At 39.8% G+C, this 15,064-nt stretch overlaps 1 protein-coding gene across 1 annotated transcript; it reads right to left on the reverse strand.

The window, feature by feature from the left end:
* On the reverse strand, positions 1-13,968 carry LOC129247311 (pickpocket protein 19-like). The gene is made up of 8 exons (XM_054886397.1): positions 13,965-13,968; positions 13,569-13,842; positions 12,812-13,451; positions 12,597-12,746; positions 1,006-1,138; positions 800-853; positions 426-668; positions 1-332 (listed from the first exon to the last, which is right to left on the reverse strand). The coding sequence occupies exons 1-8, from the start codon at positions 13,966-13,968 to the stop codon at positions 1-3; spliced, it is 1,830 nt and encodes a 609-aa protein (XP_054742372.1).
* Between the last annotated feature and the right edge of the window lie 1,096 nt (positions 13,969-15,064).

A 15,064-nucleotide genomic window follows, 5' to 3' on the forward strand; every position in this document is an offset into this window, starting at 1 on the left:
TTAGTAATTTATTTTCGCTATGTGTGGTGTTTGCCAGTCGGCAATATGTGGCAGCTTTTTATTCGTTTTGTTATTATGGAATAGATTCTCGTAGCTTTGTGGTTGGATGAGCTGGCTTTTCATATTTATTTGATGTATCTGCTTAATACCGTTTTTCACTTGGAACTCCTGCAGTAGTGTCGGTGGGCGTTGCTCTTTTTGTAATTTTCTTTTGTTGTTGCGAGACTTTTGTAGCACAAATGTGGGCAGATCTACGAGTAGAAAGTAGGCCAATTCCATTGTACTAATCAAGGAGCAGCCGAGGAAGAGACCAGCAATGCCACCAAACGCGACTGAAACAAAACAAATACAACAATACACATTATTCAGGCCTAAACTCAAGCATAAATTCCACATTATAACCAACATATTCGGCACCAACTTACCCATCAAATCCACCCAACCGAAAATCAAACTTGTGCGATAAACCATCATCGTTTCGAAACGGAAATGCACGTCTAATTCAACATATGATTGATTGCCGCGCGTCTCCGGTGTTAGATGTGAAGGACGCGCATCCGCGAAATAATTTAGCGAGTAACAATTGCGAAAGCACTCACAAATCATGCCTTCGTGATAGTTACGCACATATTGCTCCTCTTCCTCCCTGCGTGAGTATACGAAGCGATCTGCAAGTACAGAAGTTTTAGGTTCGGATGGAAAGAGCGAGAAAGGGTGTGGTGCGAGATAGAAGAGAGAGAGTGACTGTGAAAGAGGGAGATTGAGTGCAATTGCAAACACATTTTAGGTAAGTTGTTACCGTTATTCTGCGCTAGACACAGCAAGTCCTTTGCTTTGCAGGAAGGATAGGGACCTGTAAGTGTAACAAAGTATGATTTTAAGTATGGAAATGCTCTATTGCGTAGATGAGCGACTAGCTGCGAATGTGTGAATGCTTTGAAGGGTTGCATTGTTGTATGAGATGAAGAGGGTGAGATACGCTCTCGATTCGATGTACGTGCTTACCAGGTGGAAATAGCAAGTCCAATGTGCAATTACAGTATTTTACCAAGTACTGTTGATGACACTCAGATTGGCAATTTTCAATCATATAAACGTAACCATTAAGTGTCCGAAAGTTCTTGTTGTTCCTTTCATTCTTTTGAGCGAGCAGACAAAAGTGAGAGAAGAATATCAAATAACTTAATGAGAATATTTTAATCACAAAGTTCGAGTACAGCGACAGGCATATGTGTGTGTATGTATGCTATTGGCATAACTACTAGATTGACTTTAATAGGTTTTGCGTTGAGGTCAACAAATCCAGGGTTTCTTTGAAAATTTCAACACTTTTTTAGCACTTTCTTTGAGCAAGATTCTGAAGATTACAGGGTTTGATTTTTATTAAACCTTTTGGCTTATATAACTAATATTCTTCAAAATAGGACACTTGAGCGTCAATACACCGCTGGTAGCGGTCCTTCCACTGGAGGAAACATTTTTTAAGCTCATCCGCCGGAATCGCGTTCAATTCGGCTGTCACAGTTTTTTGGATCGCCTCGATGGAGTCGAAACGCCTCCCCTTCAGCTTTCTTTTCAGGCGCGGGAACGAGAAGAAGTCCGGATGTGACAGGTCTGGGCTGTAGGGAGGATGGGGAAGCACCGGAACCCCCATCTTGGCCAATGCAGAGGTGCAGAGGAAGGCGGTGTGCGTCGGCCCATTGTCGTGATGAAGGGTCCAATTGTTGACGAGGTCGGGCCGAACCCGAGCGACGCGGTTTTTCAGCCGAAGGAGCACTTCTTTGTAAAATGCCGCATTTACAGTGCTTCCTGGAGGTACAAACTCCTTGTGGACGATGCCTCGAGAGTCGAAAAAGATGATCAGCATGGTTTTGTCCTTGGATTTCGACATGCGCCACTGCAAAATCCTAACACACTTTTAAAACAGCTTTCACGCGCGGAGCGATGTTGACTGCACCGCTGTTGCCAGCGAACTGGGACCGGTTTCTAGTGGAAGGTGAAGGTCCAACGATTATTTTCCCCTACCAGCCGATTCAGTTGATCGCTTGGCAGACGCTCCGCGCGGGAAGGCTCATTACTTTTCAATCAAACCCTGTAGTCTATGAATGACTGAAAGATTAAAAAGTATCCCAAAAGCTGCCCTGAAACATTTGCGCGTTAAGTTTGTTGATATACTAGAATTTATTATAGCCATATATTGAATAGGCAGTAGAGGAAGCTGGAAAAGTAGCAGCGGCGCTATCTCGGCTCATAGTGAACTCGCGTGGACCCAGACAATATCGTGGGCTTTAGTACGAAAGCGTGGTGTGAATTGTCCTTCTGTACTTAACTGGTCCGTTGCGCTGGTTAAAAGCTCACACGCACGCGAAATGAGATCCTTGTACCGGCTCCGTGGCATTAGATTGTGTAGCGCATTCCAAACTACATCAGATGAAGCAGCACTTGCAATATCTGGGCGAAAGAGATTGCAGAATACCCAAAAAATTAGGTGAGTCTTTAAACAGCAAAGCAGAAGTGTTGGTAAAAGTTGCAGAGTTGATGGAGCAATTCGCCGAACGGATGTTGGATTTATCGCCTATGAAGTTGGCTGGATAGACGACATAGGAAAGTAGATTTCCATTTTACCCAAACACTGGGAAGACACGGATGTTTCAGGTTTTACGTACGTATATTCGGACATGAAGACGACCCCTCCTGCACTTTTTGTGCAAGGGACGTTATTGAAGACGTAGAACATTGTTTATTCTTTTGGCCGCAGCCGGGAAACGAAAGGAATAGCCTGAGAAATGAGGTGGGGAAGCCACTTAAGGTTAACAAACTGATGGATATTATGATTAGGTCAAACGACGCTGTTTCGCTGTTCGCAATATGGCACATGAAATCATCACAAAAGTTTGCGTCGTACGGAGCGTCACCGCAATACGAAGCAATACCTAACAGCAGCCTCACGGAAAAAGGGAAAAGGAGTTGGGGTGGGTTTTCAAGGCTGTGAAACGAGGGGCAAGTCCCACACTTCGGTTTTCGATGCTTTGTGTCAGCTCTATTCCAAAAATAAAACTCTACCTCAGATTATGGCCAACTTTGGACGGGCTAGGAGGTGACCTAGTAGTTTTCTGGGCATGTGAGCGATTTATCATTTAAGAAGTTTTAAATCCTTGTGCACTCCCGGTTCTGAAACTTTCTAAGGTGCGACAATCGTTTAAAAGATGGACAGCTGATGTGTTATTATCACAAAATGGACATTGTTGTTGGTACCTTCTGTGAGGAGATGTTGGTGTGTGAGTTTAGTATGTCCAATTCTGAGTCGGGTGAACTGGCTTGATAAATTTCGACGTGTATTGCTTGGGTATAGAGATGGCTTGCGCCTATCGTTGAATTCAGTATACCGATGCCTAAACGTATACCATTCTGTCAGTTTAATCAAGTCAGTATGTTTTTTATATGCCTTGAATTTTCTTTTATTACACTGCGCGAAATCCGCTGCTTTGTATATGGCCGTTGCCGCATCACATCCGCTGTGAACACCAAGCAGAGTTCAGGTAACTGGCCTCCAGAAATGAGCAATCCTCGTTAATTTACTACCGCGAACGTGGTGTTAGTGCTGGTTTTTGATCCGTCCGTATATAAAAAATTCGAGTTGTTGTTCCGGTTGTTTCTTTCGTGTTCTGCGAAGAGTTGTTGATAGGTCGAACTACTTGTCATAGATTTATTAATTGCATGAGGAACGGTGTTGAAATTTGATTTATATATAAACCACGATGGTTGTCAGTTTAATTTAGTGCAGCTCCTAGGTGCAGTCAAATCAATCTCTAAGCCATACGAAATATAGTGGCAAATTGTGGACTTGAGCCTATATCTACGTTTGTGTCGGAACGCCGATATGTAAGCATTGTGCAAAATATGTTTAGTAGTAGAAAAAAGTTTCGGTTACACGTTCCTTTATAGTAGGGAGACCAGCTTCTGCCAAAACGCATTTTACGGGGGATGTTGGGAACGCGTTTATACTACAAGGGACAGCAGTATGGTATGGAGCCTCAAGTAGCTTAATATTAGTATTGGCGGCCCATCCGTACACAGGTCGACCGTAGTCTATCTTAGAAAGTACCTGTATCATTGTTCTAGTGATATTGACTAAGGTGTTTGTATGGATTAAAGATTGTTTGGATGACAAATACTTGAGTATATTGAGTCTGGCAGCTTGATTTTTTCTCAAAACTAAATAATGTTACTTAAATGTTTTACAGAGAAATGTCTACGCAAAAAGTACGAGGTGCGTTCAAAAAATATGGCGCATTTACAAATTTCGCATGATACGTACATTCGACTTTCGATCATAATTTTTTCTAAGTTGGCAATTGCCATGAAGTATTATGAAATTGATTAAAAAAAAACCAAAAACACTGAGACATTCGAATTCGGCTAATGAAGCAAATTAATGCAACCGACAATTTGAGTAGAGTGCAACCTGCAAGCAATCCTTACCATTTCCTCCCTTGTCAAAAGGCCGTTAATGAAAAAATATAGTTTTTGTAGGGCGGCTCATTTATTCACCAAAAAGCAAAAATCTTAAATTAAATGTTTGCTTAAAACTAAATATTAGAAATAAATACAATAAAGCAATACTGCTTTAGCCAACACCATATTTTTACATCTAACTTATATATAATATAAGTTATAGGATGTTTGTGTGTTTGTATCAAACATTTTATGACCGCTTCATGTTTTCACCAACTACGAGCATCATCTCTCAGAGATTCCTTTGGCATGCGGCCACTCTCTCCCATCATCTATAGTCTACATGACTGCACGCCTTTGCCTAATGTTTCTACGTCGTCCTTTGTTACAACCTGTTTGTTCAATTTGCTTTTCCTGTATTGTTTGAATTTTTTGAAGATTTCATGCATTCGGCGATCAGATTGTTCGTTTCTCTTGTTTAAATATAATATCATTTTTTCGTATAACGCCAACGATCCCCCACGGCTCATAAGCACTGCAAACATTTTTGACCGGGCTATACTTTTAAATTCCGCATAGCTCAAGTTTTCTTCTACTGACAGTGGAGTAGAAGGTCTAGGAGGAACGCCACTTTCTTTAGAATCATAATTTGATTTCGATGGTTGCTTTTCGGAATTTTTCTGATTCTTACTTTCCTGCGTACAACGTGGACTGTCGTCAGTATGCATTGCTTCTCCAATGAATGATGTCGAGGGACGAAATTGGTCGTGCAGTAAGTTGCGTTTTCCAAGTCTTTGCTCTCTGCGTTCCTTCCGACTTAGTGTAGCCCTCATATTTCGCATGAGTTCTGAGCGCTCCATTTTAGTTAAGTGAGAAGAGTTGGCACGAACCTCTGATGATGACTCTGGTGTGGAGAAATAACTTGCGTTGGGTTTGTTTGCCATTTCTGATACAAAATCTTTCACTTTCAGCTTCAGGTGTTTTAGCTTCAAAATTTTTTCACGAATGACACCCCTATGACAAGCGCAGTTTTATAAATGCTGCCTAAGAGATAGTTAGCAGAGGTCTGTGCAGTCATGGCGCGCGTAGAAACACTTTCTTAACTACCCCAATGCTGATGCGCACCAATCAGAGTCGATCTACCTGAGGTTTGCAGGTCCTTTATTTCCTTTGTTAGCTATACACTGTGAGTTAGTTAAATGCGGCACTTAGATGACCTTTTTAAAGCGGCATACGCGTATTTCTTTGGAAACCTTCAAAAATAGTAGTGATTTTTGTCTTGTCCCTTTGTGTAGACGGACACGTTCGCGAAAGATTATTTGGTGTGCCGCGATCGCGTATTTGTATTTAATGGACATTCCTGGTAAATTGGGGCGTGGGTATTTTTTAGTAGGATATTTGGATTATTCTATAAAATGTTTTGAAAAATAACCTTGTAAACGATTTTGTTCGTAGAAAATTATTCTCCTATGGTGACAATATTATGCGGAAGACAACAGAATAAAATGCTCTGTACATTAGGGTGTTCAGAAAGTTGTTGTTATGGTTTCTCTTAACAGTTGGCTTCTTAATGTTTGCGAAATCGCTTATAGGTAACCAGATTAATTATAAAAGCGAAATCACATTATATTTTTAGGATTCTACCCATCTTCAAAGTTTTGAGTCATTTTAACTACTGAAGTATTTAATTACGACTGTGTTTTATTTAATACTTAAAAGAGTCCCTATCAACCTAGTTTGCCTCCAAAAATATAGGATATTACCATGATTATAACTTTGACAATATCCGATGAAGCGCAACTTGGAGTGTTTGAGAGAAAGATTCTACGGAAGATTTTTGAGCCTTTGCACGTTGCCGACGGCAAATATTGCAAACGATGGAACGATGAAGTGCAAGAGTTTTATGAACACATAGAGATAGTGCAGCGAATGAAGATCCAGCGGCTACGTTGGCTGGGTCATGTCGTCCGAGTCGATACAAACGCTCCGGCTCAGAAAGTATTCGATGCGGTACCAGCAGGTGGTCGCAGAGGAAGAGGAAGGCCTCCTATGCGTTGAAAAGAGTAGATGGAAAAGGAATTGGCTTCACTTGGTGTGCCCAACTGGCACGGCTAAGCACGAGAAAGAAACGATTGGCATACTTTGTTAAACTCAGCCCAAATCGTGTAAGCGGTTATCGCGCCAATTAAGGAGAAGGCGATTACAAGGTTTGGCCATCTATATCATTGCGAGAGTGATTTCGGCTGCCCATAGAATCGTACCCGCTCATTTCACACGTATTCTTACGCTTGTGTAATCAGTCGTTGTCTGAGCAGGCTTAGAACTAAGGTGCTGACCCAGTGCAGGCTGGCTTTGCTTGCTTGGCTTCGATAACTGTCAAGATTGAATACAAAAATACTGAAATATTTCAAATGAAGCGCTTGAAGAACGGCGACGTTTCAAATAGCTTAATGTTATATTTGCTGCGCTTTACACATTAGGAATTTTACAAACCCTTCTGACTTTAATTTAATTTTATTTGGTTTAGCTTCATTTGTGAATTTTATGTTGCAGACAGAGTGCAAGCAAAACAGAAGGTAAAAATATTTCATTACTGCTGGTAGCTCAGAGCAGTAGTCAAAAAATTTTAAGTGCCCTTTGTAGTTCGAGTAGTATTAAAGAACTTGGAATCGGCCGGAACGCTACTTGCCAAATTATTCATGGGTACGACTTTTAGGTAGGCGAGTGACAGTGCGAAATCAACAAAGGATTGAAGCTCCTGAAAAAACAGGCTAGCGACACTGGAGAAACCTAAAGAAATGCTGGGTTTTTACAAATACTGAGACAATTAGTGCAGCTGTTACCTGTCCCAAATATATAAAAATGGAAAAAGGTTCGTAACCACTGAATTACCAACGATCGCAACCGTAAAAGTAAAAATTTCAATTTCTGTTGTTCGTCTGTACTTTCACGTTTTAAAAGAGAGCCTCTGTTTGAAGTAAATATTAATCACTTCATCTGTTCTTGCTATTAAAAGAAAAATTCGTAATATTTTTTCACGGCTTCCAGTTAACATCATTATTCAGGAATGTCTTATGTTTTATTGAAGATGGTTAGCATCTCTATTTCCTCTTTTGTTTACGAATCATCCAATTGTTATGCCGGCTTTCAAAGCGACCATTTGTCCTTACAAGTTTTCAAGGTCAAGCAAAACAAGTAAAGCAAACAAAGCCAACCTGCAATGGGCCAGCTCCTCCAGTCTTGTCGTAAAAAAATGTAAGTGATTCCTTCAAAATCGCTGAGAACCAGCTTAACGGCCACGCCTTCTGAATTCTTTTCACCATATCTTCCGAATACGAAAACAAAACGCATTCATTGTTTGTCAACCACTCATAGGCAGCAGGGCAATTCTTCCTATTATTTAGGATTACATACATATTCGTCAGTTTGCCATGTTTGTCAATGCAAGTGCCCGCAACTACGTATGCATTTGTTTTAGCAACAAACAGCCGTACGTTAGTTTATTTTTAACTTTTACATAGACCGCTAGCTGGAAATTTATACCAAAGAACCTTTTGTTTTTCGCGAATGTGTCCATCCAAAAAAATGTACAAGGTAATAATCATTACTACCCATTGAAGGTTTCAGAAGAAATACGCGTGTGCTGCTATTAAAACAGTCATCTAAGTGCCCCATTTAACTAACTCACAGTGTATAGCTAACAAAGGAAATAAAGGACCCTCAGCATCTCAGGTAGGTCGACTGCGGCTGGTGCGCGAAAGCATTGTGGTAATTAAGAAAATATGCCAACCGAGCGATGACTGCACAGACCTACGCATTTATAAAACTGAGCTGGCCATAGGAGCGTCATTCGCGAAAGAAAACTCTCAGCGAAAACAACTGAAGCCGAAAGTGAAGTGAAAGATTTTGTATCAGAAATGGCAAGCAAACCAAATGCAAGTTATTTCTCCATACCTGAATCGTCATCAGAGGTTCGTGCCAACACATCTCACTTGACTAAAATGGAGCGCTTAGAACTCATGCGCTATATGGGTTTGAAAAATGTTAAGTACGAAAGTCATGGGGAATGCAAAGAGCAAAGATTTGTAAAGCGCAACTTACTGCACGACCAATTTCGTCCACCGTTATCTGTCATGAGAGAAGAAATGGATTCCCACGAAAAGCCACGTTGTACGCAAGAAAAGAACAATCAAAAAGAGTCCGAAAATAAAGAAAATTCTTCTTCTGTTTCTGAGCAATCTGGCGTTCGTCCCAGGCCGTCCATTCCACTGCCAGTAGTACGAAACATGAGCTATGCGGATTTGAAAGCTATATCCCGTGCAAAAAAATTTGCAGCGCGTTTGAGACGTAGAGGATCGTCGGCTTTATACATGAAAATGATTATACATTTAAACAAAAAATTCAAATTAAACAGGAATAACGAATTGAACAAAGAGGATGTAACAAAGGAGGAAGTAGACGCTTTAGGCGAAGCCGTGCAGTCATGTAGACTATAGATGATGGCAGACAGTGGCTGAGTTCCATAGGAATATCTAAGAGATTATGGTGGTAGTTGATGAATAAAATTTTTGATACAAACACACGAACATCCTATAACTTATATAAAAGTTAGATGTAAAAATATGGTGTTGGCTAAAGCAGTATTGCTGTATTATATTTATTTCAAGTATTTAGTTTTAAGCAAACATTTAATTTAAGATTTTTGCTTTTTGGTGAATAAATGAGCCGCCCTGCAAAAATTATAGTTTTTCATTAACGGTCTTTTGACAGGGAGGAAATGGTATGATTTGCTGGCAGGTTACTCTACTTAAATTGTCTGTTGAATATATTTGCTTCATGAATCGAAGTTGAATTCTCAGTGTTTTTGTTTTTGTAATAAGTTTCATAATACGAGTACTTCATTGCAATTGCCACTTTCCTATGTAAATCTTTACTTGTACTCATATAATTTTTACAATATTCAGAATATTTGTCAACTTAAATTTTTTATAAAAATATAGTTCGTTGTGCAACGATAGCTTTGTAAAAAACTTAACAGATGTAAACAAGTTTCAAATTTATATAAGAATCTGTAGAAGATTTGTAGGTATGTAATTTTATGCCCCCTTTCAATTCTAGTAAAGTTTATTACACTTTACGTAAGGTTCCTGTCGCTCAAAAATGATTTTTGACAGCTTTTCGTGTTTACGCTGTAGAGTATTTTCTTCCCTATAAAGCACATGGTTAATGGTAGTAAAGGGTTAAGATATAGGCCTTTAGCACTGCGACCGTATTGATCTATTGTGCACCCTATGCTGTCTATTGACTGTTAAGTATGCTTATGAATTGTACCAGCCCCTTCTGAGGGAGTGATTGTAGGTCTGCATCTATAAGCATGAACTTGTTTAAAAACTTTTTCCTTCTATGCGTCAACCCCGGACATTCGATAATGAGATGTTCTATAGACTCCTCATCTTCGCAGCAAAATCTGCAGGTGCTGGTGTTAGTTATGCCTAATTTATGTAAGTGTTTGTTGCAGGTGAAGTGACCTGCGCCTGAGGCCGCCTGTGAGAGTGCGAATGCTCTTTTTGTTTAACGTGAGGGCCATGTTAGCTCTTTTAGCATTGAAACTTAAAGACTTTTTGGAGTGTCTAAGACCCGCTACGTTGTTCCAATGCTGATTTATTAGAGTTTTGGCCCAGTATTTTACTTTTTGTTTTAGGCTGTTTTTGTCAAATCCAAAGTTGGGACTAGGTCCGAGGAAATTTACATCTGCCCCTTTTTTGGCTTGAAAGTCTGCCTTTTCGTTACTGTCATATCCCTCATGTCCTGGTACCCAAATTAATGAGACATTGTTTTTGGATGCCAGGTTATTGAGTGCCTTGTGGCATTATAAGAGAGTTTTTGAGTTGTAGGTATCTAAATTGGTATCTAAAGCTATCTAAGGTTTTTAGAACTGTTTGCTGCTTCCATTATTGAGTATAATTCCGCTTGGAAGATGGTGGTGTCCCTGGTGAGAGCGAATGATTTGTGGATTCTGGGCCCCACTACTCCTGCTCCTACACCATAAGGTGTTTTTCATCCATCAGTGTACGATTTTTGTGAATCATCATTCATTGATTTTGGGTTTGTTTTCCACTCGATCCTCTCAGGAAAGGTGAAACAGAGGGTTGGGTCAATGTGGTCTGAAACTTGAGCCATGCTTATGTTGTTTTTGATTTTATTTAGGATACTTAGGTGACCGGTGAGGTTGCCTAATTTGAAATTTTCTTTCATGTGTAGCATGAGTGCTTGCGTAGCTGCTTCCTCTCGGATTGTTATATGAAGTGGTGGGAGATTAAGGAATGCTTCCATGCCAGCTGTTGGGGTAGTTCTCATAGCCCCTGTGATGCATAGGCAAACAAGCCTTTGTACTTTTCCCAGTTTGGTTACCGCTGTTTTTGGAATAGATTTGCTCCACCATACTAGTGCCCCATACAGCATGATTGGTCTGACCATTTGGGTGTATATCCAGAGGGCTATACTACTGCTGAGGCCCAGGACCTCCCTAGTAATTGTTTGGTTGTCCACAAAGATTTCATGGCTTTTTTTATTATATTATTTATATGTGACTCCCAAGTGAGTTTTTTATCTAAGGTTTAACCTAGATATGGCTTATCCAATGTGTTAGTAAAGGGTTTGCACCTCTTTTCTCGAGTGCTGTTTCCATGGATTTGTAATTTGCGTTGTCGAAGGCTCCCTCTATGTCCATAAAGGAACAGAGGGCTATTTCTTTTTGATTTAGAGCCTTTTCTATATTGACAACGAGTGTGTGCAGTGCTGTGACTGTGGATTTCCCTTTTTGGTAAGCAAATTTAATTTAATTTAATTTAATTTCCCTTTTTGGTAAGCAAATTTAATTTAATTTAATTTGCTTACCAAAAAGGGAAATCCACAGTCACAGCACTGCACACACTCGTTGTCAATATAGAAAAGGCTCTAAATCAAAAAGAAATAGCCCTCTGTTCCTTTATGGACATAGAGGGAGCCTTCGACAACGCAAATTACAAATCCATGGAAACAGCACTCGAGAAAAGAGGTGCAAACCCTTTACTACAGCTTATGGAGGGGATTTTTGAAGATTACTTGTTTTCTTAGATGGTATTCAAGTAGTTAGTTTTTCCATTGTCTTTAACATAAACGACGATAGACTGATTGGTCTGTTAGATTTTGGAGAATCAGGGGGTTTGTTACCTTCCTTAGGAATAATTATTACCTTCACTTTCCTCCATATCTTTGGAATGTATACCAATATTAGACTAGCTCTGAAGATTTTCACCATGACTCGGTTCCACAGTGCCTTTGGATAGAAGTGCTGGGAATATTCCATCCGGGTCTGGTGATTTAAAGGGTTTAAAGGAGTTAATTGCCCACTCTACCCTTTCAAAATTTATGATTTTGATGACAAATGAGACCGTCGATCTCCGTTGATGGTGAGTTACCAAGTCATGACTTTTACAATCTGGGAAGTGAGTCTTTAGAAAAGCACATATTCGGAAGTCTTTTTCAGAACGCATTTGACTCTCATCCGCTGAGAAAACTGACATTCGCCGCGACCGTCGAGCTTTTATATATGGGTTCATACAAATATAGGAGCTTTTTAAAATATTTCAGCATAAGTCTTACTAAATTATGTTTAGTGTATCTTTTTTCAGAAAAATTATTGTTCTTTTAAAAAAAGTATTTGCCGTTTTAATATAAATAAATTCGTAACAGAAATGCCAATTTTATCGGTCAACAACTAGACATTACCGCCTAACTACAGTAACACACCGAATCTAAATGCGCGAAGCTCCACCGAATTACTTTGTAAAAAATCCACCAATTTCTGTACTAAACCAAGTAAGATTTTCCATTATTAGAAAATAAAAAAATGCCTAAAAGAGCTAAACAAGAACCTGAAGCTTGCCCTTATGACCTTTTTGACATTAAAATGAAACTGTAATGCCAGCAAATCTGAGATGATAACATAAATCAGTTGTTTGCCAGGGCATTTGTCGAAAGCTTTGCAGAAAGCTCTTAATTTCAGTTAAAATCTTGGTGGAAATATGCCAAATGTTTATAACAAATTATGTCTACTATATAAAAATACGAATAAGGTATTTCGAAATTGGTTCTCTTACATTGAAAATGCACTCCCTCAACTTTGAGCCCAATCCGCGCGTATTATTGTCGTAGTAGTATATCACAGGCTCCACTTCTATCATTGTGTGCGTATTCTCTGGTATACTCATGGCAGTTTGATGCCACACAAGCGGCTCCGCAATCATTATCTGTACGCGAGTAATACGAGTATCTTAGAAACAAAATATTCATAAAGGCACATTATTTCACTTACTTGTAAACCCTTTTCGTTTGTGCTCTTCGGATAATGTTTTTCCGGATTAATAGACACGCGTGCCAGTAGACCACTTCCTGGGCCCGCAGCGCCTGTATGCCAAGGATATAAGAGATCAAGTTCACGCTTTTTACGCCCCTCTTCCGTTTCTAAAGTGTTGAAAGCCCAACAAAGCCCATATTTGCTGCGACGCAAAGAGAATATTTCACAACAGTTCATCGGGAAACGATTCCAGATGCAATGACTAATGAGCTCTTCACAACGCCACGTCATGAACTCGACCACTTTACTGAAGTCAATGTAATTCAGTGTATCGACGGAGATGTTTTGTAAGCTCATAAAGCTTTTGAAGTGGGCAAATTTCACATTATCATAGCTGGCAACTATAAGTTCGAAGATTTGTTGGCTCTCCTGGGTGGCATCGGGTTTGAGAAATTTTCGCTTTGCTTCTTCAAAACGTTGCCAATTGAGTTGATTGCCATTACAAATTGTCACTACGGGAAAGGGTATCTGGTAAACGGGTTTACGAGTGCTATCGACTACAGTCTCCAGTCTGCCCTCGCTGAAGCGTTCGGAGAGTAAGTGGCTTACGTAGATGGCGCCCAAAAGTGCTAGCATGACCGTTAAAAACCAGACGCAGCTGCCGTGTTAGATGATATGAGGAAAGCGAACATGTTACCGAAAAATAGAAGATTGGCATATTTTTAACATTTTAATAAATATTTGAGCTGCTGCCTTTCTTTCCAAATTTACTCACCGCTCATACTTGCCCGCTCTTCTGCTAAACAATCTGTTCACGCCATGAATTGTCGTGCTTTGTCCGAAACGAAAGGCCAACTCCCAGGCGGAGCTGCTAAACTCGCCAGCCGCACGCCTAATATTCTTCCAGGAAGACAGCTGCATTATAGCGTGTGGCTTCTCCTGCAGCGGCATGTCTCGCGCGTAGGACAGCTGTAGTGCATTGGCTTGTGGCGCCTGTAGACGTACTGGATAAGCCATTTTTTCGTTGCTTATTGGAGGTCCGATGCCGACTGAAAGCACAAAGAAATTTACACGCTTCATAAGAAACTGGAATCACTTGAACTACAACAGTGTTTTCCCTCTATTTTAGCGCTATTTGCCTAGGCAATTGCTTATTGACTTACGCAATCACCCATTTTTGTTTGGCTATGTGCGTGGTAAATGATTCTATGACTTGATTTTTAGCTATGTGTGTCGTGGATGCAGACATTTACCGTCGTAGAGCGCTTTTGTTTGCTCTATAAATATGAATAATTATTTACAAGTATTTGCAAAAATTGTCCCGTGCAAGCGAAGGTGGCGTTGGCGTGAGCGCATTTGGGTCACGGCCAGTGGGCCGCAATTGAGTGCGATTGCATTGGCTTGCACGACAGTTTTTAACGCAGCACATAAACAGTTTTCTGATTTACTATGTTTTCGTCGTGATTTGTATTAAATATATTTACATATTCCGGGTTTTGCTTCGTCACCGAACGTAGGAAATTTAGTTTGTAAACAAAAGGTATTTACATGCAGGAGCAATAGGCTAACTGAAGGTGTCAGGGAAATGTGGCAGTTAATAGCCGTCGGGACAGTCAAGTGCTTTATGAAACTGCCTATTTGATGGCTACATTTCTATAAGTAATTCGTGTATATAAACGCGCTTTTGTTGAGTTTCAGTTCAATATTTAAGTGAATACTGCATTTGATACGACTGCAGTGGATTTTATTCCACGCCGCGTTGGAGAAGCAAAAACAGTGAGTAGGTGCGGTTCTTTCTATTTAGTTTTGTGGGAATAAAGTAGCTAATAATTAATAAATAAAAAAATAAATAAATTGAAATTAAAAGTATACATATTTCGTATGAGAATTCCTAATACTTTATTGGCACAGCCAGCAGAGGGTCCACAATTGAAACAGCGCCGCGATTAAAGATGTAAGCGAAAACTTTATAAATCTAGATTTTTTGCACATTACCGTTAAAAATATTCTCGCGTATCATGAGAGCAAAAAATCTCTCAATTTCCATCAATTTCTAGCCGTTGACCTACGCTCTGAAATCAGTAGTCAGTGAAAAACAAGTTTAAGTGCATTTGGTCATGGCCGATGCAAAAGTGCAATAAAGATAAAAATTTAAGGCACGTTTCGATTGGAAAGATATGAAAGATAAGCGGGCAAAAAATAGTGGAAAAATATAGGCGAATAAATGGAAACGTGGTATTAAAAAAATGCTCCAGAAAAGGATGTGTGTAA

Source organism: Anastrepha obliqua, chromosome 5, assembly GCF_027943255.1.
Source record: "Anastrepha obliqua isolate idAnaObli1 chromosome 5, idAnaObli1_1.0, whole genome shotgun sequence".
NCBI lineage: Eukaryota > Metazoa > Arthropoda > Insecta > Diptera > Tephritidae > Anastrepha > Anastrepha obliqua.

Coding starts and splice junctions, on each gene's coding strand:
- LOC129247311 (XM_054886397.1), bottom strand. Junction 12,747..12,811: donor CAAACGAAAAGGGTTTACAA/GTAAGTGAAATA, acceptor ACTCGCGTACAG/ATAATGATTGCGGAGCCGCT. Junction 854..1,005: donor GGACTTGCTATTTCCACCTG/GTAAGCACGTAC, acceptor TTACACTTACAG/GTCCCTATCCTTCCTGCAAA.